At 33.1% G+C, this 16,070-nt stretch overlaps 1 protein-coding gene across 2 annotated transcripts in view; it reads left to right on the top strand.

Moving 5' to 3' along the window:
* FCHSD2 (FCH and double SH3 domains 2) overlaps nucleotides 1-16,070 on the top strand; it is a 194,330-nt gene that overhangs the window by 136,590 nt on the left and 41,670 nt on the right. For both annotated transcript variants that reach the window (XM_006181609.3, XM_032489304.1), the window contains exons 11-12: nucleotides 7,461-7,577; nucleotides 14,581-14,685. In XM_006181609.3, the coding sequence (XP_006181671.1) occupies nucleotides 7,461-7,577; nucleotides 14,581-14,685 (222 nt within the window). The remainder of the gene's footprint in view (nucleotides 1-7,460; nucleotides 7,578-14,580; nucleotides 14,686-16,070) is intronic.

The raw sequence follows: 16,070 nt of genomic DNA, 5'->3' as shown, positions 1-16,070 counted from the left end.
TCTTTTGAAAACATAATAATTTTACTTTATTGAAATAATTAACAGTATAGTGTTTAATTTCATAAAGAATAAGTTGGATCAAATACTTAATACATTTCTTATCTCTCAATAAACTGAGAAATACTAATACAAATTCCTTGAATGAGAGTTAATAAGATTGTTCCTGGCATATGATATTGGCATGACAACCCTAACATTATCTTTTCTTGAAATTGGGTTGGAATGCTTGTATTCTACTATGTTAGTGGTTTTTATTCATCATACATGACCATCTTTTTCTCTTTCAAATGGTTATATTTTGGTTACAGATGTGAAAAATAATTGTTATGTTTCTTGTTGTTATTATGTTGTCCTTCTATGCTCAGGCTCAGATACCTGTCTGAGCCTTCTATCCCCTCCCTTATGTTAACCTCAAAATGAACTGAAATGATGTCTTGAGAGGGTATCTGAGGACAAAATGGTTAAGATGACTTAAAGACTAATTCAAGAATATTCGAATGTTAATTTTATAGTCTAGTTCTTTGAAGTTATTTACTAACTTTATAAATTGTGAACATACTAATTTTAATATTACATTCTAAAAATTGGTAATTTTTAAAAACAACATTGCTAGGCCTGAAAGTCTTCTTAAACTCTTTTGAAACAGTTTGGCTTTTGTTTTTCTAAAAATAAAATTAAATCAAAAGATGTCCCACCTCTAAATAAAAGACTAGCCAAAATTTCATTGAAAAGAAATTTGTATTTTAACTATCTTTTTCAATATTACTGTCTCTAGCTGTGTTATATTAGCATTAGATAAATAGAAGAATTAATAAAACACTACAGTTGTATAAAGATAGCAAGGAATCTCATGAGATCTCAAGACAAGCTCTAGATCCAGCACTTAATGACTAAGTGGCCTAATAAAGGCACATACCTTTTTTTTTTTTTTTTTTTTTTTTTTAGTTTGGACACATTACCTTGCAACTTTTCTTTCAGTATTCCAGAGCCATCCCTATCTGTCTATAGGCATAAATCTCTCTTTTCATATAATTTTACATAAACAGAATCATATTTTCTCTCCATTCAGTCTCCTTTTTCCTTTTCCTTCTAACTTTTCTCCTCCCCCTGGTACCACCCCCCACCATCTCCTTCCCCAGGTAGGGTCAGCAACCTGATCACATACCTTTTTTGAGCCTACATTTCCATACCTATAAAGTGAGAATAGTCTCTAGTAGTATTGTTTTGAGAACTAAATGTATGTAAAGCAGTTAGCACAGAGCTTAAATATTCAATAAATGGTAACTTTCCCCCCCAAATTAATACAGTTTTATAGTTTTCTAATTATAAAAAAGCATTAAAAACTGTTTTCACTTGAACCCTCACTATTCAGAGGTGTAACCACTGGTTACATTTTGGTCAGTATCCTTCTGAACATCTATCTCTCTGCAATTACGTACATACATGGATGTGGATACACAACTTTATAGAAGGGGATTTATAATATACAGAATTGAATTTAAACTTTTTTTTCTCATTCAGCTTTATTTCACATCTATCTAATATTTGCATTATCTATACTCCCTAACCATCTCAGAAATTTGACATCCTGCACCTCCCATCAAATATTTTTTTATGTTGTTCATCTGCAGTACCTCCTGAAATTATGCCATGAATTTAAATTAAAATTATGCTTTAACAATATTTTTATAATTTTTACAGAGTCTCTTCTGCTCTTGGGTTAGGCTAGGCTCTTGGATGATGCTTTAAAAGAAATCTGGAGCTCAAAGCAGTAGCAGTAGAATAGCATAATTTCTGGATCTCTCATCAAGAGAACACAGTATTCCCAGTGCTTACAGCCAATGCATGAGCCTGTTTGTTCTCATAAAATTAATTGCAGCACTAGAATCTGAGATTTCTTGGATTGGAAGAATTAATATTGTATAATGGCCATACTACCCAAAGCAATCTACAGATTTAATGCGATTCCTGTCAAATTACCTAGGATATTTTTCACAGGACTAGAGCAAATAATCCTAAAATTTATATGGAATCACAAAAGACTCAGAATTGCCAAAGCAATACTGAAGAAAAAGAACAAAGCTGGAGGAATAACCCTCCCAGACGTCAGACAATTCTACAGAGCTACAGTAATCAAAACAGCATGGTACTGGCACAAAAACAGACATATGGATCAATGGAACAGAATAGAAAGCCCAGAAATAAACCCACAGACTTCAGTCAATTAATCTTCAACAAAGGAGATAAGAATATACAATGAAGAAAAGGCAGCCTCTTCAGCAAGTGGTGTTGGGAAAGCCAGACAGCCACATGTAAATCAGTGAAGTAAGAACACAGCCACACACCATACACAGAAATAAACTCAAAATGGCTTAAAGACTTAAATATAAGACAAGACACTGTAAACCTCCTAGAAGAAAAAATAAGCAAAACATTCTCTGACATAAATCTTACTAATGTTCTCCTAGAGCAGTCTACCTAGGCAATAAAAATAAAAGCAAAAATAAACAAATGGGACCTAATTAAATTTATAAGCTTTTGCACAGCAAAGGAAACTATAAACAAAACAAAAAGATAACCTACACCCATTATTAGTTAGATGTGAAATGGGAGAAAATATTTTCAAATGATGGGACTGACAAGGACTTAATTTCCAGAGTATACAAACACTTCATACAACTCAATAACAAGAAAACAAACAACCCAATCAAAAAATGGGCAGAAGGCCTAAACAAACATTTTTTCAAAAAAGACATGCAAACGGCCAATGGGCATATGAAAAAATGCTCACTATCACTAATTATCAAAGAAATGCAAATCAAAACTACAATGAAGTATCACCTCATACCAGTCAAAATAGCCAGCATTAAAAAGTCCAAAAATGATAAGTGCTGACGAGGGTGTGGAGAAAAGGGAATCCTCCCACACTGTTGGTGGAGATGTAGTTTGGTGCAGCCATTCTGGAAAACAATATGGAGATTCCTCAAAAACCTAAAGTAGACTTACCTACAATTTAGCAATCCCACCCTGGGCATATATCTGGAGGGAACTCTAATTCAAAAAGATACATGCACCCCAGTGGTCATAGCAGCACTACTTACAATAGCTAGGATGTGGAAACAACCTAAATGGCTGTTGACAGATGACCGGATAAAGAAGCTGTGGTATATTTAATCAAAATTCATCAAACTGTACATTTGAAATATGTGTAGTTTACTGTACAGGAACCATACCACAGTAAAGGTATTTTTTAAAAAAAGAAGCTGTGGTATTTTTATACAATGGAATACTACTCAGCCATAAAAAAGAATAAGATAATGCCATTTGCAGCAACATGAATGGACCTGGAGATTGTCATTCTAAGTGAAGTAAGCCAGAAAGAGACAAGTACCATATGATGTCACTTACATGTGGAATCTAAAATATGATACCAGTGTACTTATTTACAAAACAGAAACAGACTCACAGACATAGAAAACAAACTTAAAAGAAGAACAACTGTAATGAAAAAGAATATGAAAAGGAATATATATATATATGTATATATATGACTTAAACATTATGCTGTATACCAGAAATTGACACAACATTAAAAACTGACTATACTTCAATAAAAAAAAAAAAAAGAAAACAAACTTATGGTTATGGGGTGGGGGAGAGGGAGGTGGGGGGATAACTTGGGAGTTTGGGATTAGCAGATACAACTTACTATATAAAAAAAAAGGTCCTACTGTATAGCACAGGAAACTATATTCAACATCTTAATAGCCTATAATGAAAGAGAATATGAAAAGGAATATATATGTATTTGTATAACTGAATCACTATGCTGTACACCAGAAAATAACACAACATTGTAAACCAACTATACTTCAATTTAAAAAAGAAAAGAATCTGAGATTGCATCTCATCTTCAGGTGTCTTGATTTTCAGCTGAGGAAGCTGAGGCCCAGAGGCAGTTCAGTACATTTGCCAGGATGACATAGCTAGGTCTCTTTGAGGAGTAAATATATGTACAATGTAAATGTATTTGAGGATAAATGTACTTCATATTTCAATGTATACTTTTTAAGAAATAAATTTCATAAAATAAAATTTATAAAAATCCCTTAATTTGGAGATTCAAAACAATTCTTTTCTTATTCATCCATTTTTAATGAATTTTGTAGTGAGAACTTAACCAGAAAGAAGGAGACCTTTTATTTTACAAGCGGGAGAGGCATTTCAATCCTAAAGTAAGCTTTGAGAACCTGTATTAAAATGCATGGCACTCAGTAAATTAGTTTCCTTTCTCCTCTGCTCTTTTTGTTCTTCCCCACACAAAAAAATACTTTCCTTCTTTCATTAGAAATTGATTCTAATTCAGTATATTTATGCTCTTGTCACTTCTGAAGGCACCATTCTAATAGTCTGGTGGCCTGGTCCTCACTTTAGAATCAGGGCATTAGGTTGTATTTGTTTAACCAACCTTTACTGAGGGCATTTATGTACTATTAGGCATGGTGCTGGATGCCAGGAATGCATCTATTCAAAGACTCAGATTGTCTGAAGACAAACAAGAAACATACGTGTAGCAATCACAGTGTAATGTCATATTTGCCTGAGAGTAGCCACTCAATAAATGTCTCACAAATGAGTACATTAATATAATGGAGATATGTCAAAAGTGAAGGAGCCCCTGAGCCTGTCTGCAAAAGTCAGGGATGATTTCACAGAGAATGTAGATTTGAACTGAGATTTGAAGAATAACTAGGAATTTGTGGACAAAAAAAGATAGGGAAGTTATTCTAACCAGAGAGAACAGTACTCAAAAGCATAAGCTTTTATTTGAGTTGACATTTTCCAGGAAAAGACCTATCTACTTCTAAAATTTTTTACTAAAACTTGTATAACTTCTCAAATCCGATGTTTCCAAAGATTTCAAGATTTAGTTGACCTAACTTATCAAATGCCCAGACTGATACAGGATAATGAAAAACTATCTATCCCACATTTAAAAGTTGATAGGAAATTTCTTTATAACATTTTTCTTCAGTTTGTAATTTATTTTAATTATTTTGTGCTGTTGTTATTCTAAGAATTGTTATGTTATTACATATGTCTCTTTAAAAATAATCAAGATAAATAAGTGAACTTTTCCAGAGCAAGGCTGTAGTGCTGTTTGATATTTAGTTTTTAAATTCTCATATTCTGCTTCAGGAAAATAACAGTATTTTTTAAATTATTATGCTTAATAGCTTATATATGTTACTATTCTCTTATATATTTTAACTACATTTTTAAGAAGTAAATGAAAGTGTTAAAAGTATGAACTAATGATTAAATTAGCCAACATTTAAAAAGAAGCAGTCACTAAACAGTTCCTTTGCTGGAATCAACCACCATCTTAAAAGATAATGATCTTTACTAGATCTGATTTATATTGATCTTTGATAAGAGAGGTGGCATTAGAACATTTCTCTATGTATTGCTTAATACCCTGGGCTGTTTGCCTTATATGGAATTCTCATTTGTCTAGACCTGTGTTAACAGGTAGCTTCCACATATCTTTCCATGGCTTGATTTCAGAATTCATAAAAAAGATAAATTAACTTTAATTATACTTATGTGTCATTCCTTGCCCGGAGGACCCCAAAATCATATCTCCCAATCTGTGGTCTCTCCTGATCATTGGGCCCTCCTGTTTTAGAAATAGAAACCCATAGAGAATGGGAAAAAAAACTCTTATCTTTATTTCCCCAACTCTTAAGTACAGATAATACTCAGTAAAAAGGTACAGATTCTGTGTGGACAAGTTGTCCGTGGCCTGTCTGCAGTCAATAGACATTTTAGACCCACTTACTAGTTCCTAAAATGTGGTGCAATAATAAAAATTAAATTTCTCCATCAATTGCCTCCTTTCTCATCTACTCTGCTCTCTACAGGTTCATTCTCTCTGAGATCCTTTCATTATATCTTCAGTCTTGTTTTTGATTCATTTTTTGGGCTATCAAGAACCTGGGAATTATTTGGATTTTTTATTAACAGTAATGAGAAAAATTTTGTTTCTGGTAATTTTCAGTTGGGTCTTTAATGGTCACAATGACCATTTATTGGATACTTATGTGTATACTGTAAGAGAATGTTTAAAACGACCTCATTTTGTAGTAATAATCTCTGTGAGATAGGTTGCACTTTCACCAATTTTCAGATGTAGCTAAGACACCGATCAACTAACAACCCAAGATCATAAAGCTAGTCAGTGGCATAGAGAGAAGTAAAACTATGTCTGTATGGCTTAAAAACCTATACCTGGACTCTTCAGAGTATACCTTTCTACCATACGTTCTGTAGATTACATTTGCATCTGCGTCCAGGGTTTAACATCCCTGGCTTTCGAGAACAAATATAAATTTAAATGCCTAGGTTCTTCTGCAAAACAAATATAACAGTACAATTGGTTCCCAGATTCCTGTTAGCCCAAAGGAGGAATCAATATAAAATGTAAAGTTGATTACATTTTGCTGTATTTCAGTTCATTTATCATTGTATACTCTAACTTTAGCTGAACTGTCTGCATAGAGTAAATGTTTTTCAACCTTGCCTACAGTTCCCCTAACAAGAATATTAAATTTTTAATCCAATTTATCAAATTCTCTTTACCAACTTTTAGCTATGTGACCTTCTAAAAGTCAATTTTGTAAGATCTTCCCACTCTAAAACTTTGCTTCTTTTTATATTAAAATCCTCTTTGAACAATTCATATTTAAGAAATTGTTTTCTTTCCTTGTTTTTTTTAATAAAGATTTTTTTTCATGGGTTCATAAGAGTTTAGAGAAAATGAAAATAATTTAGTGGTTAAGAGCTCTGATTCTGCAGTCAGAGTTGTAACACTTAATATCTGGTATCTAGCACTCATATTTGATACGACATTAAAGCCCAGAGGACAGAAAAAAGCTAGTTTGGTGGTGAGTTGATGGCAGACCTGTAACTAAATTAAACTCAGTATCTTTCAGGGTGGATAGGTTGTGTTGCTGTTATTGCATTGTTTTGTTTTGTTCTTTTCACTTCTACCCAATGATTTTTTTTCTTTAATCCCATTGAAACTATTGAGTTGTTTCCATTCTATCTATGCAGATGTTTTAGTGTCATAGTAGTTTGGCAGGAATACTTTTTTCTTCTTTGCTTGCTAGCTAGCTTTTTTTATACCCAGAATGGATCAATCCACAATATTAGAGATGAAGCTTTAATGTTCAGCAATGTAAGACAAAAAAAAAACCTGTGGTCATTTATGGTTTTCATACTGTCTTCCTTATCTTCTGCTAATGTTCTGTGACATGAGACATTGCTTCCCACAGTAGTGGAGCATGCCTTGTGTTTTGAGTGCTGATTAAGTGAAGGCCCTCTGATCCACCTACAAAATGGTAGTGATTTCAGTAAGGATAACAGTACTTTTCTCTTTGTTCTCTCTTGTGTTGTAGAGTCGACAATTAGAATCAGAAACTGGGACCACAGAGGAGCACAGTCTAAACAAGGAGGCTCGGAAATGGGCCACCCGTGTGGCAAGGGAGCACAAAAACATTGTTCACCAGCAACGGGTAAGTGTCACAGAGAGTCTTAGGCTGTGTCTAGCTGTAGCCACATGTCAACCCAATTTTAGGATTTGACTTTTTTATTGATGTGAGAAATATTCTGTATGTGTTTTTCTGTAATTTCTCAGCACTCAGCAGTATGTTCTCAGCTGTCTACCAAACTTGGAAATTCCTTAAGCCCTCTAGCAGCAACACAGTAATTTATCTGTTTGCCGTAGAATTGCATAAGGAAGACTAGTGATAGAGAATTATAGTCTTTTTAGGCAGTGCGAGAGACAGGCATGTGTTGAATTAGGCTTTTCACCTCCAAGACAAACTTTTGAAGACACAGTTGATTCCATGAAAATGTGCCTCCAAGACTAAACTTTAAGTGGAAAGAAATCATTTTAGATACAGTAAGTTTTTTGTGATTTCAATTTATTTATAACTTTATTCTTTTTCTTTACTTTCACATCCAACTTCTTAAAAAAATTGTCCATATTTAATATCAATATTTCCTAACCTCTTGCTTATTTCTTAACCCTTTGTATTTGGACTTTCCCTTCTTTCCCTTCCGTTGCACCAGTTCATAGGGACTGCACATGCCAAAATCACCAGTGATGTCTCTGTTAACAAATCCAAAATGGACGCTTGATTTCGCATCATGCTTAACCTTTTGGCAGTTGCATCACAATTAACAATTCCCTTTGTCTTGAAATAGTCCCCTCTAGTCATCCATGACTTAAACATTGCCATGGTTTTCCTTCTTCCTCTCTAACATTCCTGGATTCTTTTATACATTCTTCTTTCTTCATCTTACATTTAAATATTTAAATTTTTTAGATTTCTATACTTGGCTGTCTTCTTTTCTTATTCTTTATTCTCATTATTGGAGTCTCTACTACTATTACCTTGGTTTCACTTACAAAAAAATCCTAAATTAATATCTCCAACATTGGGCTTTTCTTCTGTGTATACATATATCCTTGTGCCTATTTTAGTATCATCTTTTCATGTTTCACATCATGTAAAATTCAATGTTCCACTTATCTAATGCTGCATAACAAACCACCTCAAACTTAATGCCACAAAAAAGAACATCTTTTTAATTGTCTCTTACTACTCTGGGGATTGGATAGACTCAGCTTGGCAGTTCCGACTTGGGGTGGGTGTGGGGCAGGAGTCTCTCATGTGATTGCAGTCAGATAGTGGCTGGTGCTAGAGTTATCTCATAGACTACCGTACTGAAATATCTGGTGTTTGGACCAAGAAGACTTGAACAGCTGGGCATTAGAACGGCTAGAGCTCCTCATGCATCTCTGTCTCTCTGTGGTCTCTCCATGTGGTCTCTCCAACATAATGGCTTCATGTTAGCTCTAGGTCTTACACAGTAGTTGGTAGTATAGGGGCTCAAAGGTGTGAGTCCCAAAAGTGAGCCAAGAAGGAGCTATATCATCTTTTCTGAACTAGTCTCAGAAGTAACATGATATTGTGTCATATTTTTATTAATTGAGGTGGTCACAAAGTCCTGTCCAGGTTCAAGGAAAGAGGACATGAACTCTACTTCTTGGTGAGGAAATAGCAAGGTTCTAGAAGAACATGTGGAATGGGAAATATTATAGTTGCTGTTTTTATAAAAACACATTCTGCCATAGTCTACCTTCTGGCCACAGTAGTTCACATGCCTCTTGCATTGCAGTACAACTCTCTTAACCCCAAATCCCCCAAGCTCCTCGTCAGACTTCAGCTTGAAATCCAGAATTTTATCATCTAAATGAGATTTAAGCACAGATAAGGCTTCTTGGGTATAGTTCCTCTAATACAGTTTATCCCAATCAAAGAATTTGTGAACTATAAGTTACCAGTTTACCACACAGCCAATAAATAGTGATGAATAATTGCTGCAGCTTTATACTTCAAAATATAAAACATATAAAGAGATTTTTTCCACTAGAATGCTTGACTATATTTGATAGTAAATGTTCAGATATTAAAAATAAATTTGCTTCCTTTCTTGTTGTCAAGGCATGTCGTATCTTTCTCTTAGGAAGTAGAGACAGATTTCAGCAACTTACCCAGTTTTTTACAGTCTGGCCTGTGATAGGCTTTAATCTAGTAAAGTATGGTTTAAGCAATAAATTGGTAGAGAAAAATATTTGAAAAAAATTGTAGCTGAAAACTGTCCAAATATAATAAAAACTGTAAACCCACAAATCCAAGAAGCTCAACAAACCCCAGGCGGGTAAAATACAAAGAAGATCACACCAAGGCATATTATATTCAGTTTGTTAACGAGTAGTGATACTTAGTGGTGAAAGACTGAAAGCATTTCCTCTAAGATCAGGAACAAGACAAGGATGCCCCTTTCTGCCACTTCTACTCTACTTAGCACTAGAAGTCCTAGCCACAACAGTTAGGCAAGGAAAAGAAATAAAAGGCATTCAAATTGGAAAAAAAGAAGTAAGATTATCTCTGTTTGCCAATGATATAGTCTTATATGTAGAAAGTCCTAAAGATTTCACACACACACACACACACACACACACACACACCTGTTAAAGCTAATAAATTCAGTAAAGTTGCAGGAAACAAAATTAACACACAAAAGTAAGTTGCATGTCTATATAATACAGTATACATTATACAGTGAACAATCAGAAAAGGAAATTAAGAAAACAATTCCATTTACACTGCCATCAAAAAGAATAAAATACTTAGGAATAAACTTAACCAAGGAGGCAAAAGACTTACACAGTAAAAACTATAAAACATTGATGAAATGAATTAGGCATAAATAAATAGAAAGACATCCTGTGTTCATAGAATGCAAGATAGTATTAAGATGACAGTACCACCCAAAATGATCTACAGATTTAATGCAATCCCTATCAAAATCCCAAAAGTGTTCATTGCAGAAATAGAAAAACCTACCCTAAAATTCATATGGAATCTGAAGGGACTCCAAATAACCAAAACAGTCTAGAAAAATAAGAAAATTGGAGGACTCATACTTTCAAACTTCAAAACTTATAGTACTGACATTGTAGTACTGGCATAAGAACAGACATATAGGTCAGTGGAATCAAAGTATCAATATTTTAAAAATACCAGTTACATCCAAATTAATCCATATATTCGGTGAAATCCAAGTCAAATACTCAGCAAGGTTTTTTTGTAGAAATTGACAAAATGCTTTGAAAATATATATGGAAATGCAAATGATCTGAAATAGCCACAGCTATTGCTCTACTTGGTTGCAAGACATAAAGCTACAGTAATTGAGATTGGTACAAGAATAGACTAATAGATAAATGGAACCAAGCGAAGCGTCTAGAAATAGGCACACACATAATGGTCAATTGACTTTTAACAAAGGTGTAACAAACTTGTAAAAATGCTAGATAAATTTTAATAAAAATGAATCCAGCTGTGTTTTAAGCACGTGACTAATGAGGGTGCAAGGATAATTTGACATTAGAAGATGTATCAATATAGTAAACTTCATTTACAGAATAAAAATGAAAAATTATGTGATTATTGTCATAGTTCTCTAATAAAGTACATGATAAAATTCAGTATACCTTAGAGATTAAAAAGTAGAACAAAATTCCTGGCCAGCTGGATAAACAGTTTTTCACTCTGATAAGGATATCTTTCTGAAATTTATAGCGAACATTACACTTCGTGGTTCTATTAGTTTTCTATAGCTGCGGTAACAAATTACCACAAACTTAGTGGCTTAAAACAGTACAGATTTATTGTCTCACAGTTCTGTATGTTGTCTGGTTGGGCTTGGCTGGTTTTTCTGCTCCAGCTCTAACAAGGCCAAAATCAAGGTGTCTACTAGGCTGGCCTTTGAGGGAAAATCCACTTCCAAGCTCATTCAAGTTATCAGAATCTAGTTCCTTTTAACTGTATGACAGATACTTAAACTGTATCAGCTGGGGCTACCCTTATCTCCTAGATGCCTCTCCCTCTGGTCCTTGCATATAGACTCCTACATCTCAGAGCCAGCAGCGGTGCGTTGCATCCTTCTCTTGCTTAGAATCTCACTGACTTAACCTTTCTCATCTCACTCCAGCCAGAGAAAGTTCTCTGCTTATAAAGAGATCATGTGATTAGATTGGAGTCACTCAGATAATCCAGGATAATCTATGTTAAAGTCCATAACTCTAATATATCAGCAAATTATGTCTTACGTATATGCAATTCAAGGGATTAGGTAATGTGGACATCTTTGGAGGCCATTCTGCCTTCTACAATGATAAAATAAAAAAACAGCATCCATCATCACCACTTTCTCAAGGCTTTTAATGGAAGAAAAGGTTTTTAAATATTTGGAAGAGCTACGTCAGTCATTATTTATAGATGATGTGATTGTGTACCCCTAAAAATATAAGAGACCCAACTGTCAAACTAAGTAATAAGATTTCAGTTAGTTTTCCTATTAACTAGAAATAATAAATTATGAAATACAGTTGGAAAAAATTATGCACCCCAGCAATAAAATACTGATATAACAATGAGTAAGATGTCATGACCTTTAAGAAGAAAGACTTTTTTTTTAACCAAAGAATGTAAAAAAAAAATGACAAAAGTAATTGGAGAGGTGCAAAATTTGTGGATTTAAACAATTTTTAAAAAATTTTTTTTACTGAGTTGTAGTTGATTTACATTATGTAAGTTTCAGGTGTACAACATAGTGATTCACACTTTTTAAATGTTATACTCCATTTATAGGTATTATAAAACATTGGCTATATTCTCTATGCTGTACAATATGTCCTTGTGGCTCATTTATTTTTTTACATAGTTGTTTGTACCTCTTAATTCTCTACCCCTATCTTGTCCCTCTCCTCTGTCCTCTCCCCACTGGTAACTACTCGTTTTTTCATTATATTCAGTAGTTTGTTTTATTTTTTAGATCTCACATATAAGTGATAACATACAGTATTTGTCTTTCCCTGACTTTTTTAAAATGTGGATTTTTATTAAATTTGTTGGTAATTTCAATGCAATCCCAATGAAACTTAAAAGATATTTTTAAAGGAACTTAGCATTTGGTTCTAAAATATATCTGGATTTTTTTAAATGTACAAGAATAGCCAAGAACAACAATAATAAGCCATATGTGCCTTAGAATGTACTGAAACATACAATAATGGCTATAGTAGTTAAAACTGTAGTATCATATAAGAGTTAACAAATATTTCAAAGAAAATGATCTATGCGTGTATGGACTTCTAGATACTGATTCATAAAAAGTCATTTTGGGGCAAACAGGAAATTTTAATGAAGAATCTCATGTTAAGGCTACCAAGGAATTATTGTTAGGTCTGATAATGGTATTATGGTTGGGTTTTTTTGTTTTTGGCGTTGTTTTAGTTTATTAGAGACTTTTATTAAAACATGTAGGAATGAAATGATGTGATATCTGAAATTTGCTTTGACAACGGAAAAAAGAATAAGGCAAATGTAGACGAGTTTTAATAACTCTTGAATCTTGGTGATCTATATATGAGAGTTCATCATACTAGTCTCTTTGAGTATATTTGAATTTTTTCATAATAAAAAGCATGTTAATGGCATTTCAAATCTTTGGGGGAAGAATTTATTCAGTAAATGTCATTAGAACAATTTATTGTGTATTTGGAAAAAAATATAAAGTCAGATTTCTCCCTTCCACCATATACAAGATAGATTTCAAAAGAATTAAAGAGCTAAATGCTAGATACAAGATTATTAAAAACTGAAAAAATATAGTATATTTTTGGTGTATTACCAATGGCTTATTAAGCAAGACAAAACCCAGGAACCATAAGGAAAAGATTGATAGATGTGACCACATAAAAACTAAAAATTTCTGTAAAAAAAAGAACTTTTAAAAAGTTAAAAGAAAAGGAATAGAATGGAAGGAAATATTTATAACATAAGTAACAGAAAAAGGGCCAATATCTAGAAGGAAATAATATTTAAATAGTAACAAAAAAACCCAAAAAATTTGAAAAAAATGGATAGAGGATATGAACTGCCCATTTATGAAAGTAGAAATACAGATGACCAGCAACATGTGAAATGATGCTCTTTCTGTTACAGAGAAATGAAAATTGAAACAATAAGATAATCTTTATAAAATATCAAAGATTGACCATATCTCGTGCTGGAGAAATATAGAAAAACATGCTCTTATACACTACTAGTAGAAGAGTAGATACAACCTTTTGGGGGCAATTTGGCAATGTTTATTAAAATGTACAGTTTCCACTTCTATGTTTTTATCTTATTCCCAAATGTGTTCAAAGAGTCATTGACTAGATTGTTTGTACAGTACTGTTAATAATACCAAGAAATTCAGAAAGTCAAATAGCAATAGAGTAAGAGTAAATAAAGTATGGTACAGTTGTACTGTTGAATCTATGGATTAGAGAATGAAGTCATTCTGTATACACACGTAAGTTTCTTAGACACAATGAAGGATGATAGCTGTCATTTCATTATTTTTTAAACAAAACTGTGCAAATACGTAGGACATACATAAGAAATGGTTTGGTAAAGTACAAATAAGTTGATGGGACAGTGATTATCTAGAGGTGGGGGGCACATGGTGGGGTGTGCAGATACAATAGACTTTTTGCCATTTTTTATTAGTTATTTTTTAAACAATGCTTTATATTCATGTAATTTTTAAAAATTAAAGCTATATATATAAAAACATGTAATCGACATTAAGTTTACAGATAGGGCAAATGTCATTTTCCTGGGTTTTATATTATGCTATAGTTATATAAGTTATCTTTGGAGGAAGCTGGGTGAAGAGACTCCCTGTACTACTTTTGCAATTTATTATTAAAACTGTAATTATTTCAGTTTTTTCTTTAATTATCAAGTAAATAAATAAAAAATTAAAAGTTAAAAATGGAGTCATGGTCATTTGTCACTAAAGTCTTTTAAATTATCTAAATACTATAATCACTTAAGAAAAAAAGAGAAAAATAAAAAATAGTCATCATTTTCCTATTTTCTTTAATAGGTTCTAGATGATCTGGAATGTCATGGAGTTGCAGTATCAGAACAAAGCCGAACAGAGTTGGAACAGAAAATAGATGAAGCTAGAGAAAATATTCGTAAAGCAGAGGTGAGGAGGCAGCTAACTGTGGCATTTTTGCCCCACTCCAACAGCATCACAGCCATGACTGTGTACCTTTACAATTCAGTTTCTACACACTGATTAATTTGAAAATGATTCACCATCTTAGTCTGTGTCCAGAGTATTATTTTTGAGTGCCTGCTTTATGGTAGTACACATGACAAAAAGATACTGAACCCACTTTGAAGCGTTTACAATCATGAAACATTAAATAACAAAAGAATTAAGTCACAATGCAAAGGCTAATTTTAAAAGTTTTTACAAGGTACATAATAAGTCAAATTAATGGTATAGAAATTAAGATACATAAATTCAGAGCCTAGAAGAATCTCACCCATATAGAAGGTTCACTGGATCCAGGGGCAAAAGCGGATTTTTTTAAATTTTATTTTTTATTGAAATGTAGTTGATTTACAATGTTAATTTCAGGTGTACAGCAAAGCAATTCAGTTATACATATACATACATATATATTTATTCTTTTCATATTCTTTTCCATTATATGTTATTATAGGAAATTGAATATAGTTCCCTGTGCTACACAGTAGGTCCTTGTTGTTTATTTATTTTATATATAGTAATCTTTTAATCCCAGACTCCTAATTTATCCCTCCCCCTACCCTTTCCGCTTTGGTAACCATAGTTTGTTTTTTATGTCTGTGAGTCTGGTTTTGGATTGGAAATAGAATTTGTATCATTTTTTTAGATTTCACATATAAGTGATATCATATGATATTTATCTTTCTCAGTCTGACTTACTTCACTTAATATGGTAATCTCTAGGTCCATCCATGTTGCTACAAATGTCATTATTTCATTCATTTTTATGGCTGAGTAATATTCCATTGTGTATATATACCACATCATTTTTATCCATTCATCTGTCAGTGGACATTTAGGTTGCTTCCATGTCTTGGCTATTGTTAATAGTGCTGCTGTGAACACTGGGGTGCATGTGTCTTTTCGAATTATAGTTTTCTCCAGATGCATGCCCTGGAGTGAGATTGCTGGATCATATGGTTAAGTCTATTTTTAGTTTCTTAAGGAACCTCCATACTGTCCTCCATAGTGGTTGCACCAATTTACATTCCCACCAACAGTGCAGGAGGGTTCCTTTTTTTTCTCCACAGCCTCTCCAGCATTTATTATTTGAAGACTTTTTAACAATGGCCATTCTGACTGGTGTGAGGTGATACCTCATTGTAGTTTTGATTTGCAATTCTCTAATAATTAGTGATATTGAGCATCTTTTCATGTGCCTGTTGGCCATCTATATGTCTTTAAAGAAATGTCTGTTTAGGTCTTTTGCCTACTTTTTGATTGTGTTTGTGTTTTTGTTTTTTTTTTTATTAAGCTGTATGAGCCGTTTGTGT

The sequence above is a fragment of the Camelus ferus genome, chromosome 10 (genome assembly GCF_009834535.1).
Source record: "Camelus ferus isolate YT-003-E chromosome 10, BCGSAC_Cfer_1.0, whole genome shotgun sequence".
NCBI lineage: Eukaryota > Metazoa > Chordata > Mammalia > Artiodactyla > Camelidae > Camelus > Camelus ferus.
This window is presented reverse-complemented; position numbering and strand designations above follow the sequence as displayed.